Genomic DNA, 22,519 nt, shown 5'->3' on the forward strand with positions numbered 1-22,519 from the left:
GATTTGTAGTCAGCTTATGACCTTTTGTACAGTCCTTACTATTTGAATGAGTTGAGCTATCTGGAGTGGCACATCATCCATTATCCTAAACATTCCCTCTGCCATCAGCACACAGAGGTTTCACTGCATGTCATCTGCAAATTCCACTGCAGTTATTAACCAAAGGCTGTTCTGACAGCATATCTCAAATCTGCAATCTTGACCTACCCAAGAAGGACAAGAGCAGCAAACACACAGGAATTCCACCGTCTGCAGATTCTTTTAGACGTACGCCATATCATGTCTTAAAGTCAATTGCCAATCCTTCTTCATCTGCAGTTTTTCATCCTGGAACTCCTTGTCTAACAATACTGTGGCAGTATATTTGTTTGAATATGGCCTAACTACCCTTTGCTGGACACTACTGAATCCATAGGCCTGGCAAGATTCCACGAAATGACAATAGACTTGACTTTCGAGTATACGTCCATACCATATAAGTATGGTTGTGCTGAGAGCATAGATGACAATTCAGGACAGCAGGACTGGTCCAGGGAGATCCTCTCTCCGCCTGATGTGACCATGAAAAGAAAATTAGAGACTGTAATCCAGGATAAAATCAATTGTCACATGGAAAGATATGGGTTATTAAGTTAAAGCAGCAAAGACTTGCTGGGGAAATATTATTTAACAAATTTGAATGTTTTCTTCAACTGATTGACTGAGGGTTGATGAAGTCTTTCAGTTAATATCTACACAGGTTTTCAAAAGGTGTTGGGCAGTGTTCAATTTAGCATGCTTAAAAATAAAATTGTATCTTTTGAGATTGCTTAGCTGCATTGATACACTTGGTTGTGTTTGCTATATTGGTGTTTTGTCACTCACGCCTGTTATTTTGAATTTTGTTGGAAATTTACCTAATGTTTTAACTCAGTCAATGTTCAAATTTCAGACTGTGGACATTCACAAGGAAAAGGTTGCCAGAAGAGAGATTGGTATCTTGACAACCAACAAAAACACCTCCAGGACACACAAAATTATTGCCCCGTCCAATCCTGAGAGGCCTGTCAGGTACATCAGGAAGCCCATTGATTACGCCATCTTGGACGACATCGGTCATGGAGTGAAGGTATGCTTTGTAGAACTGGGAACTGGTAACACAGCTCTCTGCTGGAAGCAGAGTGGCTGGAGCTACTTGGGGGGAGATTAATAAAATGCTGCATTGTGGTAGGCACTGTATATTGGGGTCGTGGCAGGTTGATTCTTTACAACTAGAAGCAACTGAAAAAATCAAATTGAGAATGATTTCTAATTCAATCTTATGTGTATCTTACTGAAGAGAATTTTTGACTCTTGCATAAGACTGTCTGATGGTACATAAAGTTGTTCAATAAAAGATGCTTTTAAATCTCATTAGCAGTCATTTTGAAAGGGATGACTAATTAGTTGGGTCTGAAAAAATACTGATTGTTATTTTCTATTCCAGCCATTAGCAATTAGAGGTGTCTCTGTCTAAAGTATATTGATTGTTATATTGAAGTAAAACAAGAGCAAATCATGCTCTCCATATCAGATGCTCCGTGTTGTACAAAACTATATGTTTTGCATTGCCCTCTGACATCCAAATACTGAAAACAGTTTCTGAAAAATTTGGAGTTTCCCTGCTATTCAATGTATGCCTTTTAAGATTGGAAACAAATCCCTCTGTAGTAAGGTACATAGCATAGGAGGAACATAAACCTGAGTTTGAATATTCTGAGAGGATTGAACCTCAATACAGTTCTGTTCTGGGCTCAAAGAATCTGATTACAGAAAAAGAAAATAATAATGTTAATGTTCTAGAATAGTATCCATTGACTCCCCTCTGGAGAAGTGTGTGTGTGTAGACATCTGGCAAGGGCAAAATTGGACTTGGCAGAATTGCCCCATGATCAAGTATCTTGCTGGCTCTTGCTGTTCTAGTTCAGTGTCAAGAACAGCTACTTAACTGGAAGGCATCTGGTTGCCTGTGGAACTGTACCCAATCAAGGCATACTTAAGGAGATAAGAGTTAAAATGGAGAGGGCTGGGAAGAGATGGAGAAGGTTAGTAAATAAAAGAGAATATCACGGAAATTTCAGTGGGTTAAATGCTCAAGAAAATTTCTCTGGAGAGGAATCTGGAACAAGAGGCTACAATCTTATGACCTGAACTAAACCATTTAGGAATTTTTCCTTTCCCAAAAGGCTGTGGATGGTGTATTAATTTGAATTTTTAAAATTAAGATGGTATGTTTATTAGGTAATGTTATCAAGGGCTATGCAGCAAATACAGGAAACACAATTTAATCAATCAGACTCAGATGATTGACTTGTTGTGAGCTTGAGGGAGGATGAATCATGTTAGATCACAGTTTAGGATAATGTGCATGTGTGGTTTCGCTTTCTTTTATGGGCAGCTCTACAGTAGACTATCAGGGTAGAGGTCAGGTCTGCCTGTGTAGTTTTGAGGCATGAACCTAGAATTGTACTGCAGTTGACTCTGTTGCTTGCATCCAAGGCTGTTTTTAAACAACCTGTGGGAGTAATGCTTTGGTTTTAATGGAGAATAATGAGCTGTGAGAGCTGACAGTTCTTCTAGAAGATCTTGATATTTGCATCACTTACCTGTGAGGTGTGAAAGGTACTGGATTAGGAAGCAAGGGATTTTGCAGTAAGATCTTATGATAGTAATATTGCTTCTTTAGATCTGGTGAGTTGAGCACTTGATAGGTGGTAATGCCATCCACAATAGCTTGCAACTGTTCATCACCTTTGCCATAGTAAAATGTCTCAAGGTACTTCATGGGGGTAAAAATATGATGTTTGAGTGTAAGCAATAGCTTGGTCATAGAGCTTGGTTTTAAGAAGAGGTTTAGAGGTTTCAGAGAGAGTGCAAGCACCTTGAACTGTGCAAGTGATTCTCTGGTTATGACTTGGGAAAATAAGTCTGTATTTTACCAGCCAGCAGGGTAGTGAGGGGATTGTTAGTGTAGTGTGGTATAAATATGCAACTCAAAGACTGGAGGGACATCCACAGGTTGTCATTTGCAGCCTTGAAAAGGGACAATACTGTGCTGTGGTAAGGGTGTTAACCTATTGGAAGGATTCAGATGTGGAAATTATAGGAAAGACAGACAGGGTTTAATAAACAAAAATGTTTATTAACAACAAGCACTTTGAGAGAAAGGAAACTGGTAATGGAGGGTTTGATTGCAAAAAACTGAATTGAAGGAATATTTCGTGACGAAAGATGACAACAAGCTATACTGACATTATCTGATACTTTATGTGCACAGTCACTGTTATGTAGCATGAAATTGCATGAGGATCCAGGTTCTCTACCAGACTGTCTTAACAACATATATTCAGAGTCACAGCCTCTTATGCACAGGGAGGCATAATCAGACAAGAGTGCAGAACCCCATTGCTGCTTAGTGGACCTTGAGGAAAGTGAATGCTATATCAGGATGTGGCAGATCTGCTTTCAAAATCTATTTGAGTTGCTGCCCAGGTTCTCAAATACCTCGATGGATGCTGTAGAGGAATGAGTAGTTTGAATCCAGTCAGTATTACAGGAGCGAAATATGGAAAACTGGTTTAGTGATTAGTTAGTCTGGCTTAGTTCTTGAAGAAAATAAATTCTGCATTATGATTTTGAAACAATTTCAATGAAAATTGGATAGTGCATTAAAGTAGCATTTTGTTGGCATTTATAAAGTTGGGGTGTCAGCATTAGAAAACTATTTTAACACCATTAGAGTGCTAATTCAAAACACTAACATATGACAGCATGTGAGACAACTTTTAGTTACATCAATTATACAGTTACATATTTCCAGTCTGACAGTTTCTCCCAAAGAATATGAATTTCCCATTCCAAGCTTGAAACAAGCTTTGGATAAAAAGTGCTCATGGATCTATGAATATCTTGCTATCTCTTGATTACAGTTTATCCTGCCTGGTGTTGAGTGCCATCTATTGGTGCACTTGTAAATTGCAATTAACTGTGAGGTAAAGCTGAAAGTGGTCTTCAATCTGTACTGAAGTGAAATTTGATGTGCACTATAATGGACAAGAAAGGAGGGTGTTAGATTCTAGATCACTGGGATAGTTTCTGGGAAAGGTGGGACTTGTCCAAGCCAGAAAGGTTGCCTGTGAACCTGAACAGGTCCAATATCTTTGCAGGGGGATTTGATAGGATTTTTGGAGAGGTTTAAACTAGTTTAGCAGGGGAATGGGACACAGTGTAGGAATACTGTAGGAGGAGAGGAACAGACTGATAAAGAAGGAAAACTAAGTCTCCAGGCACGTGGGAGGAATGCAAGGCTGGATTACATTATTTTAACACAAGGAGTCTGACATGTAAGGTTGATGATTAACATTTGCAAATGATATTTTTGCTATCACAGAGATGTGGTTGAAAGATGAGCAGGGGTGGCAACATTTTTTAGGGTACAGAACCTGTAGGTGGGAGGGAGGAGGATGTAAAAGCAGTGGTGGTATTGCGGTATTAAGGTATCCATCACCGCAGTAAGGAGGAAGGACATCCTGGAAGATTCTTCAAATGAGGCTGTGTGGTGGAGCTTAGAAACAAAAAGGGGGCAATCACTTTGCTGTGAGTGTACTACTGGCTTCTAAATAGTCAGAGGAAAATAGAGGACCAGATATGTATGTAAATCACAGAAATGTAAAAATAACAGGCGGATAATAATCGGAATTTCAACTTGCCCAATATTAACTGGTATTGTCTTGCTATGAAAGACTTAGAGCAATCAGATTTTTTTGTGTGTCCGGGAGAGCTTTTTGAGCCAATACGGCAATAGTCCTATGAGAAGGGGCAGTACTCAGTCTTGTCTTTTGGAATGTAGCCTGGCATTGGGAGCTGGTTTCAATATGATGGGCAGGACCTGGCAAACGTAGACTGGGAGCAGCTTCTTGCAAATGATTCTACAGGTGACCAGTGGAAAGTATTCAAAAAGAAAGTTCGGTGCCAATGTGATCCCAGAATGAAGGGCTAAGACAGCAGTTCTAAAGAACCTTGGATGTCAAGGAAATATTAGGGCTGGGTAAAGAAAAAAGGGGTAGCTTATGGCAGTTTTAGAGAGCTGAAAACAAGTGAAGTCCCACAGGAGTATAGAAAATGTAGGGGGTTACTTCAATAAATAATCAGGAGGGCAAAGAGAAGGCACAAAATGGCACTAGTGGACAAGGTTAAGGAAAGTCGCGAAGCATTTTGTAAGTACATTAAGGGCACGATGATAAATAAAGAAAGAATTGGATCTGTTGGGGACCAAAGTGGCAATCTGTGCTAGGGACCTGAGGACATAGATGAGGTCTTAAATAGATACATGTCATTTGTATTTACTATGGAGAAAATAGTTGGAAAATTCAGAGAGGGGTATGGGATGCAAGGCTGGAGTTCTACAACAAATTACCATTGAAAAGGAGGTTGTATTAGATAACTTAGTGGGCTAAAAGGTGGGTAACTCCCAGCACAGATGAGATGTATCCCAAGCTGGATAAGGTTGGTGAGTCTAACATCAGCGGGATGTTTTCCCCATGGTCACCCTGATAGGATAAAACCAGGGTGACCACAGGAATAAACTGTGAACAAGGTTATCTGGTCAATGAGTGAATAGGAGCAGTTAGAGAGTGAGAACATAGACAAAAAAATGTAGGAGTTGTGAAATGCAGAGTAGGAGGACAAGCCCTGCAGGTCAGGTAAAGTGTGTCCTCCACTTCCAGAGAAAGGAAAAAAACAAGCTGAGCTAATATTACAGATGGATGACTGATACAGACCAAGAAATCAAGTTACCTGAAGTTGCAGAATTCAATATTAATCAGTACTATAGAGAGACTATGACTCATCAGTGGGTGCCATCTGTGCCACCTCCATACTCCATGCCTCACCAAATCGGGAGCAGGCTTAAAGAGCCTGTGAAAGAAGTTTGTTTATTTGCCTTGCTTGTGGAACTTTACAATCAAAGGTCTCCTTCTCAACATATCCTTCATGCTTCCCTCCCCTTTTGTGAGAGTACCTGCCTCCACCATCTCCTCAGTGCATTCCAGATTCCAATCACTCTCTGGGTGAAAATATTCCTCAAAATCTGCTCCATATCTTCTACCCTTATCTTAAACCAATGCCCTCTGTCTATAGGCAACCCTATTAAGAGAAAAAGTTGTTCACTATCTAGCGCCTCTGTGCCCCTGGATTTTGTATACCTCAGTTGGGATCCCCTAGCCTTCTCTGGGGTTTGCCAGCTTGCTGTGTCTTTATACTATATTCTTCAGTAACAAGTTCCCACTTTTTCATTTCTTCCACCCATTGCTACCAATCTAGCAGTTTCCATATAATTTCCCTTCTTGGTGTGGAACATGACTGCTGCTCTTCTCCAGTTGATGATGTAGTTCCTGCTCTCCATGTGCACACCATGCCAAATCTAAACATGCCTGGGCTTCTATTCCCTGTGTGCTCCTTTCCCCACTCTGGACTTATTTGTATGCCAGTGCCTCATGAACACCTTCTCCTCACCTGGAGGATAATTGGACTCCTCTATTCATATACCTTTGCTGGTCTGGTGTGGACTATGGTCCTGCTGCTGTTAAAGCAGAAGCTTTGTTTGAGTGCCTGATTGAGTTTTTCTAGAAGCACCTATAACCAGAGATTCATAAGATGTGTTGAGAGATCATCTGAATCCTGTATTCAACGTGATTTTAAAGGGTACGAATGTGTTGGGGAGAGAACAGATGTTAGGACTCTCTTTAGTGTTTTTCTTTCTGTCTTAGAGATGCTATATGCTGGGTACAGTCTGCAGGCAATTAGTCACTCTTCATGTGCCAGTCTATATCGGGAACTTGAGACTGTGTGACTAGTCCATAACACCAGAAAAACTAGTTTGGTTCTTACCAGTTGTGCGCACATGGACTTTCGAGGTGGGGCAGCTGAGTACTGACCCAGATCAGGAGCCTAGCTTCTCTTCCTGAATCCTGGGAGGCTGAGACCAATTACTTTCCCACTAGTCTGCTGGGTTATGACCAGCTAATTTCTCAACATCCTGGCACAGTTTGACCCACTTGGTCCTTTTATCTGTCAGGCCTTTGGGGAGAGCTTCCAAATTCAGCTGGTGGTTCTCCCTAGGGTTTGGGGAATTTAGAGGTATCATTTTTGAATGAATCAAATCTTGAGAACTGCACATTTAAGTATCTGATCAGAGATTTTCCACACACCCCCTCCCAAAATCTTGTCGAACATTTACACCTGATGCATGTTGTATAGTGACTGGACAGCAATTTGTAATCACTGGAATAGGCAGCTGAGATCACAACGTCAAGAATTTAAAATAAGTGATTGAATCACTTTTGCGCGGGTTTAACTGTAGCATGGGCTGTACATGATCAAAGGTCTCTTCTTTAAATGGCCAGGCTGTAGACGTATAATGTCTTCTAAAAAGGCAGATCACCCTTTAATTCAGGTTGTGTCCATGACTTGCACTGTGTTTCACTCTAACCAATTTGTAACATGACTTGGTATCAGATGCTTTAACATTGATTCCTTTTGTACTCCTATCCTGTGGTTTCGACTAACCTGTCAATGCTGTTTTTTTTTCTTACTTCTTTCATTTGCTTCATTTATGCATTAAGTGGTTGCTTAGATTTAAGGTAAGAGATCTCAGTGCTTCTCCGCCATCCTATTCTGTGCTGAGGATATTGCAGACTGGGTCGTTAAATGCTGCAGAGTTTGAATCCTTGAAAGAGAATATTTACTCTCAAGCCTAAGGCTGTAGATTCACCCTTTGCTCTGATTTGTAACATACTCAAAATTTGAAGACCGCTCTGCCTTGTGCTTTCAACTTGAAAATTATTTCCAAAAAGTGGTGGACTCCTGCTGAGGGTGCACCACAATCCTGAGCTCACAGTGCATACATACTCATTTATAAATCTAGGCACTGGGCAGATCAAACAATGGGTAACTTCAGTGGTTGAGATAGCTTGGATACATGGTCATTGTATCCCAGTAGCAGTAACTTGATGCCCAAGTTCTAGACTCTTAAATTAGGTGCACCCTTTCCAAGGACATCTACTGTAGATCAGTCTTGGATTAAGAGCAGTTTTATTGGACTTCACAAGTACAAGGAAGGAGCTGCCGTTATTGATCAGATCTCTGTAGTCTGCCCGCTTCCACTTCTGTAATAATTGCCACCCAAACCGTCATTCGTGCCTTACCTTCAGTCCACATTTCCAATGCTCATTCCTTCACTTGGTAAGTAAAAGCTCATCAAAAAAAATTGCCTTTAACCCATTGCAAAGCAAACCCCGTCCCACTGTGCTCATTGATCTCTGTTGGCTTTGGTTTTTCAACACATAAATATTAAAATTTTCATTTATGTTCAGCTTGTGGCCTCACACATACCAATTCTGAGATCTCCTTTGCTCTTGTGACCCCTTCAGCCTTTGAAATCTCTGACTTTTGAACCTTGTGAGCTTTGATATCCATATTGGTGGCTATTACTTCAGCTGTGTATTGCCCTCACTCTAGAATGGTGTTTGTAAATCTCTCCACCTCTCATTCCCCTTCTTAAAGCTCATCTCTAACCCAAGCTTAATGTTAAGACTCCTAATACTTGTGTGTCTCAGCATTGGTTACTCACCTGTGAAGTACCATTTTTCATCTACTTAAATGAAATTTTCAGTTGAGTTCAGCATTATTGTGCAGGAAGATCTCCAAAGTATTGGGAATGATTGCACTGCTCTAATTACCAGGCCTATCCATCATCAGCTGCTCAGTGATTTCTCCATAATCCCCTCCCTCACACCTCTCTCACTGTACTCAATTCTGGTATCTGACTTAGAAAAAAAACATGTTGCTGTTCCCAGGATTTCATGTTCCCTTAATCCCATCGTGGTTGAGACGCTCTTCTGGGAGTCTGTTTTAGTGCATGAGGAATCCCAGCCTGCACAGAATCTTGCCCCAATGGTAGCCATGAAACCACAGTTGGCCAGAGCAACGGACTGACGACTTTGCCCATATAAATTTAAACCTGTTGCCCCATATCATGGGTTTCTAGCCTTAATATTCAAGTTAAATTGATAAATGGCTAGATTATTACAAAATTCCTTGAGGCAAATATCAAGCTATTGCAGCTTTTAAATTGTGAGCCTGCATTATCCTTTGTCAACAATGAAACTCCCGGAGGAAATCAGCCAGGTTTGCTATTCCAATCCCAAACCGAAACTTGAGGCTGGAATATACAGAAGGGTTGGGGTTCTGGGATCCTTCCCCTTTGTGGTTGAAATCAGGCACTACTTTATATCATCAATCACAAATGAGCACTGTGGCTTGAGCAGAGTACTGAATGGTGGTTGGAGCCCATGATCCCATACCTCGAGGACTTGGGGAGGACAGTTTGTATAACAGGACATTGTATAAAAGAGCAACTTTCAGAGTTAGAAACGGCCATTACATCAACGATCTTGTATCATTAAGAGACCATATCCAATTATTCTAACATTAAAAATATCCTCTCCACCTTCCTCCCCTCCTTACTCCATTCAGAGTCCTTATCCAATTATTTCCAGGTTTTCTATCACCACTTGTTAACTCCCTGCTTTGTGAAATCACTCCTTACCTCTGATTGGTGTTAGTATTCTGTGGTTAAGCCTGCTTTTAGATTTGGATAGGTAGGGAATAATTACAACATTGGAAAGGACACCCTGATCATTAAATGTTTTAACATGCATTGTTTGCCCACAGTCTGGCAGGAATTAGCAGGAATTTATCTCCCCAGTGTGTGATATCCTGCATATTCTATATATGTATCTTACTATTCCAAAATTAACATTGAAAGTTGGACCATTTCTCCACTGTTTCTTGACTCATCTCACCCAATTCTTTCTAAAAGCAAATATCAAATGAGTTTGTGATGGTGTTAATCCAGGGCCTAGTGTTCAGGGGCTCCCACAGCTCCTGCCTGCAAATTTGAAATTGAATTGGTTTAATCACATTGACTCGATACAGAAACAGCAGAATGTTATATAGGTGTAACAGATAGTATTCTTTTGTATTTAGATGTTAGACCAATGGGGGATGTTTGATGGCACAGTTAGATGGAACTGTATTCTGTCTAACCTGTAACATGGCACAGCATCATCCCAATCAAAATGAAAATGAATGAATGAATTGTTTTCTACTTTGCACAATGTGTAATATATCACTGTTTCAAGGGACAATGTAGAGGGAGCTTTACTCTATATCTAACTTGGTCTATACATGTCCTGGGAAGGTTTGATGGGACACTGTCATGACCTTTACCCTGCGTGTAACCTGTTCATAGCTGCCTTGAGGGAGATTGATGCTGATACTGGGTTCTTTAAATGCAACGTGTTCCATTCACCTCCATCTCAACCCAAACGGTGTAAAATCCTTTTCAAAGTGCTGCTGTGTAAAATCCTTTAGCCCAGCTGCATCAGCACAAGTTGTTCACTCTCTCTTAAACATAACCCAGCTGGACTGACATGGGAGCATGCCGTCTGAAGAACAGATGACAATTTCCTTGCTCCTGGGGGCCATGGATTCAGAGCATCTACACACAAAGTCAGGGAGCTCAATGCAATTAGAAACTATTTAAATTTCCATTCAGAAATTTATAAACTTAACTGATAAGATCTTTTCAGAACAGAGTGAGTTGAGTCATGAATAATGGAAGAAGCCATTAGAATATAGATTGGTCCAGCTCTAAAAAAAATTTATAAGAGATAGTTGCTTGATATTGATTATTAGAGATGGTATTGTACAACCTTTTATATTTGAGATACACTTACGTATATAGAATAAATCACTTCCTTTTTCTCCCCCCTACAAATGTAGCTTGTGGTCTCTTCGACTTATTTAAAGGACAAGGTGCAGGGTTTGTATGAATTTAAAATGAAACCAAAATCTTGAATTGTACCATGTGGAAATCAATCACCTATTTTGAGATGAAATGACAGAACCGTATTGGTTGCACAAATCCATTTTGTGGCTCCACATAAAGCCCTTATGTGGAATTGCGTTGTCTTTGTATTGTGGAGTCATACAAACTTTTGTCAGTCTGTTTTTGGTTTCTTGATCTAAGTTGCTACACCTCAGCCCTGTGCCAAGAATTGTATATGGTTTTGCTTCTGGTCATCGTTCAGTACTTGTATGAGAGTGTGGGTGCATGCATGGTTCCTGTGACTGGCCTATCTTCCTTTTTCAATCTTTTTATTAGTTTTCAAATTAATACAGATTAATATATAACATCAATGTTTGTACATGTAATACAAAGAGATTAGGAGAACAATCATGGCATAGATGATCGTAAAGAACAATAAAATATAAAAAAAACTGTAGATCCAACGATCCCTTAGTAAATGAATATAATATAAAAGAAAGGAAAGAAAAAGATTTATTATATAAATAAAAAAAAGAGAGAGAAAAAAAATCCCCAAATCAATAAGAAAAATTATAAACAATATATCAAACTAAACAGAAAAATTTCAAAAAAAACAAACAAAAGAAAAGAAAAAAAAGACTGGACTAAAATTTCTCAGTAGAAACAGAGCAATATTATGTCGTCAACTCCGTTCCTCTAAGCTGGGAAGTTATTGAAAGGGGATCTATATCATGTGAAAATATTGAATAAATGGACTCCAAATATCTTCAAATTTAAGCGAAGGATCAACAGTACCACTCCTAATTTCTCCACGTTTAAACATGATATAGTTTGAGCGAACCATTGAAAAGTAGTAGGGGGTATTGGATCCTTCCATTTAAGCAAAATGGATCGTTTGGCCATTAATGTGACAAAGGCAATCATACGGTTAGGGGAAGCAGATAAATGACCAGACTCTATCCTTGGTAATCCAAAAATTGCAGTGATAGGGTGAGGTTGTAAATCAATCTTCAATACATTTGAAATAATGTTAAAAAATGTCTTTCCAATATTTTTCCAAAAGAGGACAGGACCAAAACATATGTGTCAAAGAAGCCACATTCGATTTACATCTGTCACATATAGGATTTATATGGTGATAAAAACGAGCTAGTTTATCTTTTGACATATGGGTCCTGTGAACTACCTTAAACTGTATCAACGAGTGTCTGGCACACATTGAAGATGTATTAACTAAATGAAGAATTTTCTTCCAAGTCTCTGTAGGTAAAGATGTCTGGAGTTCACTTTCCCATTCATTCTTAATTTTGTCCAGTGATTCTGGACGTATTTTCATAATTAAATCATAGATTATTGTTATCAAGCCCTTCTGATAAGGATTAAGACCTAAAATTTTTTCCATAATTTCAGTTTTGTAAGGTGTCAGAAAAGAAGGTATAGTAGCTTTTAAAAAATTTCTAATCTGCAAATATCGAAAAAGGAGTGATCCAGGCAAATTGTATTTGTTAGATAATTGTTCAAAAGATGAAAAACAGTTATCAGTGAATAAATCACGAAAACATACCATTCCCTTCCTTTTCCATATGGAAAAAGCTGAGTCAACTCTGGATGGATGAAAGAAAAAATTAGATTGAATGGGACTGTGACTGGCCTACCTACAGTATATTTTGGCCAGCTGGATGAGATGTTCCATTAGAGCTGCTGAAGGTGATTGCAGTGAGTGACTCCACAGGTTGCTGTGAACACTTGTATAACTGGCTTGTCTGTTCAATAATTTGAAAGCAATTGGACCCAAGAAACTGGCTAGGAATTAATTCCAGCTTTAATTCTTCAGGCATGAGTATTAATCATGAGCTCTTTTGCAGAATTCCTTGAACTTGCCGTATTTTGTTCTATGTGTGGAAATTCCTGGCAGTGTTCCATAATGCATGAAATTCCCTGTTCATACTCCCTGCTGTGCAGTGTTCCCTGTTGTTCTGAGGCAAAGGCTTCTCTGTCTATATCCTGGTATATGGATTTCCCATTTGTGCTGTGGTATACAGGGTTCCCTCACCATACTGAGGTTTACAGCAATCCTTATGAAAAACAAATAAGACTGCAGGTGCTGGAATCTGAAACAGAATCTGAAATGCTGGAAGAACTCAGCTAGTCAAGCAGCATCTATGGAAAGAGAAGCCAGTTAATGTTTCAGGTCAATGACCTTCCTCGGAACTGACGGGGAGAGTGGAGGGTTCACAGTTATCCAAGCAAAGCTGAAAGCAGGAATGACCTGAAACGTTGACTGATTTCTCTTTCCACAGATGTTGCTTGACAGGTTGAGTTCTTCCAGCACTTCTATTTTGTTACTGCAACCCTAGCCTTACTCTATGGTATACAGAGATCACCTAACTATGTACTTTGCCTGTGTTGCCGGAATGGTAGTCAGTATAGGGTGTGTGTGGTTATATTTTGTCTGTGAGGACTCTGGACCACCTGCTGTTTGCTAACTGAAGGTTCCAGTGTGGGCAGAATCAAACACAATAAACCAGGCATACTATTACCACAGTAAAGTAGGTCCTGCAATAGTTACCATGAGGATTAAGTGAAACATGTAGATTTCCTGTCTTTTTCCCCCCAACTTTGGAACCTGTGCGTCATAAAGTGATGCTGTTTTGCACTCGAGGCTGAGTGGGAAACAGATGGACTTTCATCTGTTGCACAAAAACTGCAAGAACATAATTTTGGAAGGGAAATCAAACATTTTGATGGGAGCCCTTTAAAATTTGAATCACAATATAGACCCATGTATAGTCTCCCTTGCCCTTCATGTACACGTATTTTCTTCCCTCCCAAGGCTGATTAAGTATGGACACTCCATGCCGCATGGTCTCTCCCATGCTCCTTGATCAGCCTGCTTGTCACACCCCACCAACAAAGTTGTCTTTCCCATGCACACACCATCTCCCCACTCGTACACCATACACCTACCCTTATCTGTCCTCATCCACTAAAGGACGCTTGAGTGAAACTGTGCCGTTTGTTGTTGTGACTGTCTCCTTGTTCACTTGGTTTTGTTTCCAAAGCAGCAAGTTATTTTTTAAAAATTGCCATAAATTTTAGAAATATAAAATGTAATAGAAAACCTGAGCAATGTGCAGCAAGTCAGTCAGCATGTTAGAGGTATGGTCTGTTGCCTTGAGTGAAATATGTTCCCAGTTCTGGTGAGTGGATTTCACCCAAAACGTGAACCCATTTTTCTCTGTCATGCTGATAGAATGATTGTGTAATTGTCATTTTCATACGTCACTTCTTTAAACTCTTACTTTCGTATAGTTTTAAATTGCAAGCCCTGTACCTGTTCTATAAGGAGGTAGATTACTTAGTCACCTAGAAAACCTGTAGAAAAACACTTTGCATGGCCTTGTTACCCTTTTCTCTTTTTCTTGCCTTCTGTTCTGATTAAACCTCTGCGTTAGTTTCCTTGGTGTCATTGAAATTGCTAAACCTGCATTCACTAACCTCTCCGTCTCTTGATTTATTCATTCCAGGTTAGCACTCAGAATATGAAGATGGGTGGGCTTCCACGGAGCACCCCACCCACACAGAAACCCCCCAGTCCTCCAGTGTCGGGGAAAGGCACCCTCGGGTAAGTGGGGAGTGATTTCAGTTTGTCAGCAGGAATTTTGACCTATTTCTAAGATTACTGTGCGCTCTTTCAAAAGATTATCATGACTTGAGCATTGATAATTAGAATATCAAGTCAAACTCTCATCATTGACGTACTTTCCCCTTCCCTGAACAGATTGGCTCCTGATGCAGGCAACACCTCTCGTTGCATATGCAAGTGTTGAATCATCATGAATGAATCCAGATGGTGTCAGCAAGGTTGTTGAAACATGAAGAGGGGTGGCTTGGGTTGCAGCTGAGCTTGACTCTGCTTTTGCTTGGCCTTGATCAGCAGTGGCATAGAGAGCTGATTTCTTCCCTCCCTCATCCATCAATCCTGGTTGCAGTGTGATATCCAGCATCCATTCAACAGGCAGATAGTTGGGCATTACACTGATGCTTTCTGTCTGATGACTGTTTTGAATATCAAAAGTAGTTAAAAATGTCAAAATCCTCCCATGATGATGAATAGCATGCCTGCCTCTAAAATGGTATTGAACAGTGGAGCAGTTTTGAAGGGCTGATTTGCCTCTTACTGCTCCTATTTTCTTTGTTTCTTTATCAAGCCCCTCTCCGAATTAAATACGTAATCTGATTTGACGAGTCCCAATGGTGGGCCTTTACAGATGCAGTGGTACCTGAGGCCCCATTTGTCTGTTCAGTATCAGTGAAGGGTGTTGTCTGTCTGTAAAAGTACCACTGTGTCAGTGAACGATGCGAAGGATATGGCCTATTCTGTAACAGAAATGGGGCATCAAATATTGCAAAGGATGCGACCATAAGCAACCACGATTAAAAAAATATAATAATGGTACGAGTAGAATGAATTATAGAAATCTATGGCACAGGTGGAGGCCATTTGACCCAGGGTGCCCAGGCTGTTCAGGAAAGAGCTTCCCAGTGTTGTGGGTTAAGGCACTTAGCTGCTCATCCAGGTGGTATTTAAATATGCTGAGGGTTTCTGGCTTCTTTCAGGCCCAAACCACTTTGGGGTGGGGTGGGGGGTGAGGGGGGCAATATTTCCTTGATTTCCCCTTAAATTTGTGTTCCTTTTGTTATTGACTTCTCGTTAAGGGGAAGTCTGTACTATCAATATACCAATAAATAGTTTAGAAGTTGAAATTGGTGCTATTGATAGTACAAGTCATAGACAGATACAGCGCAGAAACAGGCCCTTCAGCCCACCAAGTCCGTGCGGACCATCAACCACCCATTTACACTAACCCTTGGTTAATTGCATTTTTTATTCTCACATTCTCATCTAATAAGTATTTTAAAAAGTACCAAATGAGTTTGTTAGTAAATAGTATGAAGGATACAGTATGAGCTGTAAACTGTGGGAGTGAATAATATGAAAGGTGTCAACTGGGCTGAACTAATTTGTCTTCTCTGTATGTAGTCGACATTCTCCTTATCGGACACTGGAGCCCGTGCGCCCTCCGGTGGTGCCAAATGACTATGTACCAAGTCCAACTCGCAACATGAGCTCCTCACAGCAACAAAGTCCAGTGCGGACAGCTTCTGTAAATCAGAGAACAAGGACATACAGGTATAGAGAGCACAGAGTCCTGTCAATCTGACCCACAGTACAGTGCGGAATTTAGATTTAATTAACCACATGTCTGAAGGGAGTTTTTTATTTTAGGTTTTCATTTGAAATTTATACGTAGTGTTATGGCTGTAGTAAGAACTGAAACACTAACCAGAGACTCATTTGTATAACTGTAGCTCCACACAAAGTAATGTATTTTATTTTGTACTGAGTTGGTTGTGCAGCTGTAACATCAGGAACTGGATTTGTCTGGGACGTCCTCCGAGTCAAATATCCTGATGATGTGTCACCTTGAAATACATACATCAGTCATGCCCATTTAGTCATGCCCATCTAGCCAAAGCACCACAAGACAGCTAGTGCCCACAAGAATATCATCCAGCAAGAGTTTGAGCTGTCAGGAGAGGTAGGTAGAAGGATTGATATATAAAAAAAGGGTGATATTCTAGAAATAGACCGGTACAGCACAGGAACAGGCCCTTCAGCCCAAATACTCAAGAAGTCAGTCAATATCTAAGGTGAAGGAAATAGTTAACATTTCAGGGCATTGACATTTCCTTAGAACCAGAAGTTAAGAGAGATGGCAGGTTTTAAGAAAGTACAAAGGTTTAAAAATAAAAGGAAATGCAATGGAAGCTCTGGCATTGGGTTGAGGGCAGGAGCAAGTAAATGAGTAATGGGTTGGGAGTGCAAAGCCAGAGGTAGTGGGACTGGACAGTATGAAGGTGTAAGTGGAAATAGCTGCTCTTTGGGGCTGTAATTCAAAATTAAAACTCTTGAATTTGTTACGGATTCTGCAAGACTGCAAGGTGCCTAACTGAAGACTGAGTTTGAGCTTACATTGAACCTAATTGCAACAGGGAAGGAGAGCTAGGGTAGGGAATTAAACTGGCACATGATTTGAGCTAAAAGTGTGCACTGAATGGTGGAGTTGGCAAAATGCTCAGCCAATTTATATTTTGCTTCCCCATTATTGGAGGAGATCACATCAGGAGCAGTGCATCCAATATACTAAATTGAAAATTCTAGTATATTACTATTTCACCTGAAAAATGTGTTTGGGGCCCTGAATGGTGAAGATGGAGATGCAAGAGTAAGTGTTACCTCTTATGTCTTGCAAAGAAGGTTCAGTAGGAAATAAACGGGGTGATTAAGAAGTTAACCAGCAAAGGAAATATGAATTAGATTAAATGCAATGGAGAAGAAGAAACTTGGAGAACGGAAAAATTCTAATGGGAGGTGAATGGGAAGAAATTTAATTAAGGTAGCTTTGGGAGTCAGTGGGCCTATAGTAAATATTGGTTGGTGAGAATTGAGGAAGGGAATGAATGTGGACCTCATGAAGGTGATGGAACATCGCTGTTTATTTCCCAGTTCATTTTTTCTCATACTCTCATTTCTTAATGTTTCATTTCCTCAAAGTTTGGATTGTTACAGATGCTTTCACATCCATAGCAAGCCTAAAGTGCTTCACAACCAACTTTCAAAGTTTGTTTTTCAATACAGGACTTAAGAAAAATGCCTGTTTTGGGACTTTAACGCAGGAATGCAGATTGCAGAGAAATGCATACAGATTACTTCCAAAGGGGAACTTGATAAATACTAAAGGAAGGAAGTGTACAGAGCAATGGAGAAAGAGCTGGAGAATGGAACAGACTTGATTGATCTTACAAAGGTTAAGCTTGGGCTTGATTGGTCAAATGGCCACCTTCTGTACCGCAATGATTTTATGATTCTAAATTTCACAAATGGGAAAGGAGTTCAATGGGAATAATGTAGGGAAGGGGTAGCAGTGATGATATATCTCCAAGTGACACTGCCATCCACACACTGAGCTCCTTCAGTCTTCAGAGGCTCTGGCCCCAGATAGATGAGGAATGGGAGGAAGCTAGGAAAAAGATGTGTTCTAATGAAAAGGCATTGGCATGAAATGTTAATGCTGTTTCTATCTTCACAGATCCTTAAGACTGTAGAGTGCAGGATTCTGATTTTATTGAAGAAAGGCAAAAGGTCCCTGTGGCCATGTGTGAGCACTGACGTGCTGTGACTTGTGTATTGCAGTAGCAGTGGAAGCAGCGGAGGAAGCCACCCAAGCAGCCGCAGTAGCAGCAGAGAGAATAGTGGCAGTGGGAGTGTTGGGGTCCCCATTGCTGTTCCGACTCCTTCTCCACCCAGTGTGTATCCAGGTAAGGGGTCGTCCCAAGCAATGCTCATATGATTTTTATGTTGCAATGCTCTGATATCATGACTACCTGCTCTAACCTTTATGATGATGGGAAATATTAAGCACTAGGTAATGTACCTGTATTTATTAGGGAACTGGGTGCAGCTAAGGTTAAGATTTTGAATGCAGCCAAGGATGACGGGAAGAAAGCCTCTGCTAATTGTCCCTACCAGTTTCCAATGGACATGGAACTGTTCTTAATTCACTACCTAAATGATGGTTTTGGAGGCTGCAAAAATATCAAGTTAATACATGATGAGAATGTGCATGTGTTTAGTATCAGAGAAACATTGTTGGGAAACGTGAAGGGAACCTTGTTCCTAACCTATGCTTTATTTTCTTTGGGGGTTGCTCTCGCTCTCTCTCTCTCTCTCTCTCTCGCCATCCTTTGCTATTCTTACCCTGGGAGTTTGTGCTCCTGATACTGGGAGCTTGATGAGTAGGAAAAAAGGTGTTAGTGGTATTGAGACCCTCAATACAAGTGAGTATGACAACTCTGCATCAGGTTCTGCATTGGGGTGCAGCAACAAAGTGGTTGAGTTATTAGGCCACTAATCCAGTGCTGTGAGTTTGAATCCTATCAGAACAATTGAAGGATTTAAATTCAAGGAATTAAATAGGAAATGAAAGTCTGGAATCAGGACTGGTAGCTAGAAACTGTCAAGCTGTCATTAAAAACCCACCAAGTTCACTAATGTCCTTCAGGGAATGAAATTGTCAGTCCTCATCTGGTCTGGTCTATCAGTGTCTTCTGACCCACCAGTGAGATGGCTTTTAATACCTCTTCAGGTCAGGGGTGGATAATAAATAAGCAATGAGAATAAATAAATCTCAAGAAACAATTCCAGGAATAAGGTGATTCCTAGGATTTTACTACCTAGAAAGTTGATTCTTCATGTTCTTATGAACTTGTTTGATACGCAATTATTTTAAGTAGCATGTGTTTTAAGCTGTTGCAGTTATATAATAGATTCTACAGTTGAGGTACATGTAACTTTGGTAGTGAAGAATTGTCTTTTTAAAGTGTTGTTATCTCCTCCTTGTACCTAAAGTGGTTCTCTCTCACTGGGGGTATGAATACTACATTCTGTACTTGTCCTGGATCTTCATACATGAGATATCGGTAGGTCACCCACTGAAAGTTGAGCACTATCCTGTCCTTAACCCACTACAGATTTTTGCCCTCCATCATCAGAGGATGCTAAGGCAAGTTGTTTGTGCCTCGTTTGCCACTAAGGCTCTGATCCAATACTTGAGGAAAGACCAGTGCTTTACTAGCTCCTTGGTGAGAAGATGCCAAAGTTGAACTTCTTTGCCATTCAGCACACCAATGTGCAGGTATACATACTGTTGTACTCTCTCTCTATCTTCCCCACCTGGTTTCTTTCCTCTTGGCTCTCTTCCCCTCTCATTTAAAGAGAATGGAGAATAATGTTTTGGAACCACCTGCACATAATGAGGCCCATTCCCTGATCACCACTCTGCCAGTAATTAATCTTCATTCTGTGTCCCTGGTTACCAAAGTATCAGGAATAACTTTCCATCAACTGTCCCTGTTCCATTCTTTCCATGAAAAATAGACCAGAATTTTTTTAACCAGAAGGGGGAGAGCAACAGGAAAAGGTTCAGGCAGATTATCACATTATGAAAATGTTTAAAGATCTTCTTTCATATTTGCAGAAGAATATTGAAGAAAAACAGGACACTCTCCATTGTGATGAGTTGTACTATTGTGTTAAATGGGAGAGACTCAGACAAGGTCTGGCAGCTCTAAGCCGAGCACCCATAAGACACAGTGGGATGTTAAGGAGCTGTAGAATTGTATTCCACCAAATCTGTAACCAGTTGGTCTCGCTTTTCTCTCATTCTACCATTACTACCAAGCTTGTGGCCCATTCCTGCTTTGATGAAGTGTGTGGAAAGCCATAAAAACAAAGTGCTAGAAATACTAGCCAGGTCAGGCAGCCTGTTTGGAGAGAGCATGCCAGAGTTAACATGCAGGTTAATTATCTTCAGTTGGAAAGGGTGGAAGGTCACTGACCTAACTTGTTAACTCTGTTTATCTCTCTCCACAGGTAATGTCTGAGTACTTGCAACATTTTTTGTTCTTATTTCAGATCTTCAGCAACTGCACTATTCTGCTTTTGTGTGGAATGATATGCCAGAACCAGCATCAGAGGTATCTAAAAATGAGGTACCAACCTGGCAAAACTGCAACATGGTCCTAAATGGTGGTCTAAACAGCAAAAGCAACATACAGTAGACAGAGCTAAGCAATCCGCAGCCAATGGATCAGATCAAAGCTCTGCAGTATGACCACATCCCATTGTCAATGGCAGTGAATAATTAACTAGCTAATGAGAGGAAGCGGCTGAACCCACCACGTGTCTACCGAAGATAAGGCTGAAGCATTGAACCCATTTTCAGTTATAAGTGCATGATCCATCTGGGTATGTCCAGAGATCCCCACAATCTCAAAGTCAGTCATCAATTCGCCTCTTTCGATTTTAAAGAAAAAGTGGCTGAGAGCACTCACCAGCAGATGGTGCAATAGATGACATTCTGATTGTGTCACTGAAACCTTGTACCTCAGAACTAGGCATTCTTCTAGCCAAGCAATTGTGTCAAAGCAATTACCCAACAATGTAGGAAATATCCTGTCCACAAAAGCAAGGCAAATCCAACTGGCTAATTATTGTCCCTTGAGTCCATTCTCAGTAAAGTGATGGAGGGTGTTACTAACAGTGCGACTAATCAGCACGTACTCACCAGTGGCTTGTTCATGATGAGTTTGGGTTTCATCAGATCACTTGACTCCAGACCTCATCAGAGCTTTAATGCAAACATGCATACGAGGTAGAGTAGAGTCTACTTGTCCACTGACATTAAGGCAGCATTTGACTCTGGTGTCAAGAAGCTGTGGCAAAACTAGTTAATGACAGTCGGGAAAAACACCCCAACAGCTAGAGTCGTACCTCAGACAGAGGAAGATGGTTGTGGTTGTTGTAGGCCAGTTATCCCAGCCTTGTGATGTCACTGAAGGAGTTGATCAGGACACTGTCCTAGATCATCATCAGTTGCTTCTTCAATGACCTACCTTCTATCATAAGGTTAGTTTTCTGACTTAAGATAGAAGTTCCATTTGCAACTCCTCAGACATTAAAGCAGTTCATTCCTGCATGCAACTGGGCCTGTTCAGCATTTAGGCATGGGCTGCTAAATGGCAGGTAACATTGCTTGACACTTGTGGCAGAAATGACCATCAGCAAGAGAGTATCTGACACTCATGGCGTTACAGCCTTCAAGTCCCCTCCCATTGATGTTCTGGGAATTGCCATTAATAACTGGAGCATATCAGAGTGTAGATAATCTGGGCTAAGTGGCTTATCTATTAATTCCACACAGCCTACATTTACAAGGCACAATCAGGAATATGATGGAATGCTTGGCAATTGCTTGGATGTGTGCAGCTCTACCAGAACCCTGGAAAATAGTGGTAGTGCATGCAGAATGACTGCAGGAGTTCACAGTGGTCAATCATCAACACCTTAGTCATAGGGAGACACAGCATGCAAACAGGCCCTTCAGCCCACTGTCTGCACCGATCATTGAGCACCCATTTGCATTAATGCTGCCCTTACCTATTTTATTCTCCCCGCATTCCCAACAGCGGCACCCTTAGGACAATATTAAGAGTAGAACTGTAAGTAGCAGTATTATTGTAAGAACAGGCCAACCATTTTCTCATGCTGCTGAATTGGATATTAGATGAAAATATGTTGTCAAACTTCAGAATAAGACATAAACTTATTAATCTCCCTAAATTTGCATTTCACTCTAATATGTAAAGTGGTGGAAGGATGGAATCTCACTCCACCCCCCCCCCCCCCCCCCCCCCCATTTCCTGTTGATCCCTATGAAGGTGTTGACCATCTTGGTGTATTTCTGAAGCAATTGAGAAATCTTGACACCATTACCAAAAGGATGTTATAGTACTTGTGCTGTTGGTCACATGTATTTGATTTCCGGAATTTCATCAGGGATGGGAAGGAGCAATTTTTGAAAGGGGACTGTGATGGAATGCCTTTAAATCTTCTACAAAAATACCTTCATTGGTGCAATCCTTAATGGTGGTCATTTCAGGCACTTCTCTATTTGGTGAAAAATAATGTTGCTTCATACAAATAAC

The 22,519-nt window shown here is 40.6% G+C and overlaps 1 protein-coding gene across 21 annotated transcripts in view; it reads left to right on the forward strand.

Moving 5' to 3' along the window:
- The window catches only part of abi2b (abl-interactor 2b), a 128,919-nt gene that overhangs the window by 86,463 nt on the left and 19,937 nt on the right, over positions 1 to 22,519 (forward strand). For 4 of the 21 annotated variants that reach the window (XM_052013544.1, XM_052016827.1, XM_052021812.1 and 1 more), the window contains 5 exons: positions 932 to 1,108; positions 7,641 to 7,658; positions 14,437 to 14,534; positions 15,954 to 16,103; positions 18,168 to 18,292. In XM_052013544.1, coding sequence (XP_051869504.1) covers positions 932 to 1,108; positions 7,641 to 7,658; positions 14,437 to 14,534; positions 15,954 to 16,103; positions 18,168 to 18,292 — 568 coding nt within the window. The remainder of the gene's footprint in view (positions 1 to 931; positions 1,109 to 7,640; positions 7,659 to 14,436; positions 14,535 to 15,953; positions 16,104 to 18,167; positions 18,293 to 22,519) is intronic. The other 17 variants (XM_052015213.1, XM_052023445.1, XM_052020953.1 and 14 more) reach the window with 5 other exon arrangements.

Source organism: Pristis pectinata, chromosome 1 (assembly GCF_009764475.1).
Source record: "Pristis pectinata isolate sPriPec2 chromosome 1, sPriPec2.1.pri, whole genome shotgun sequence".
Taxonomy (NCBI): domain Eukaryota; kingdom Metazoa; phylum Chordata; class Chondrichthyes; order Rhinopristiformes; family Pristidae; genus Pristis; species Pristis pectinata.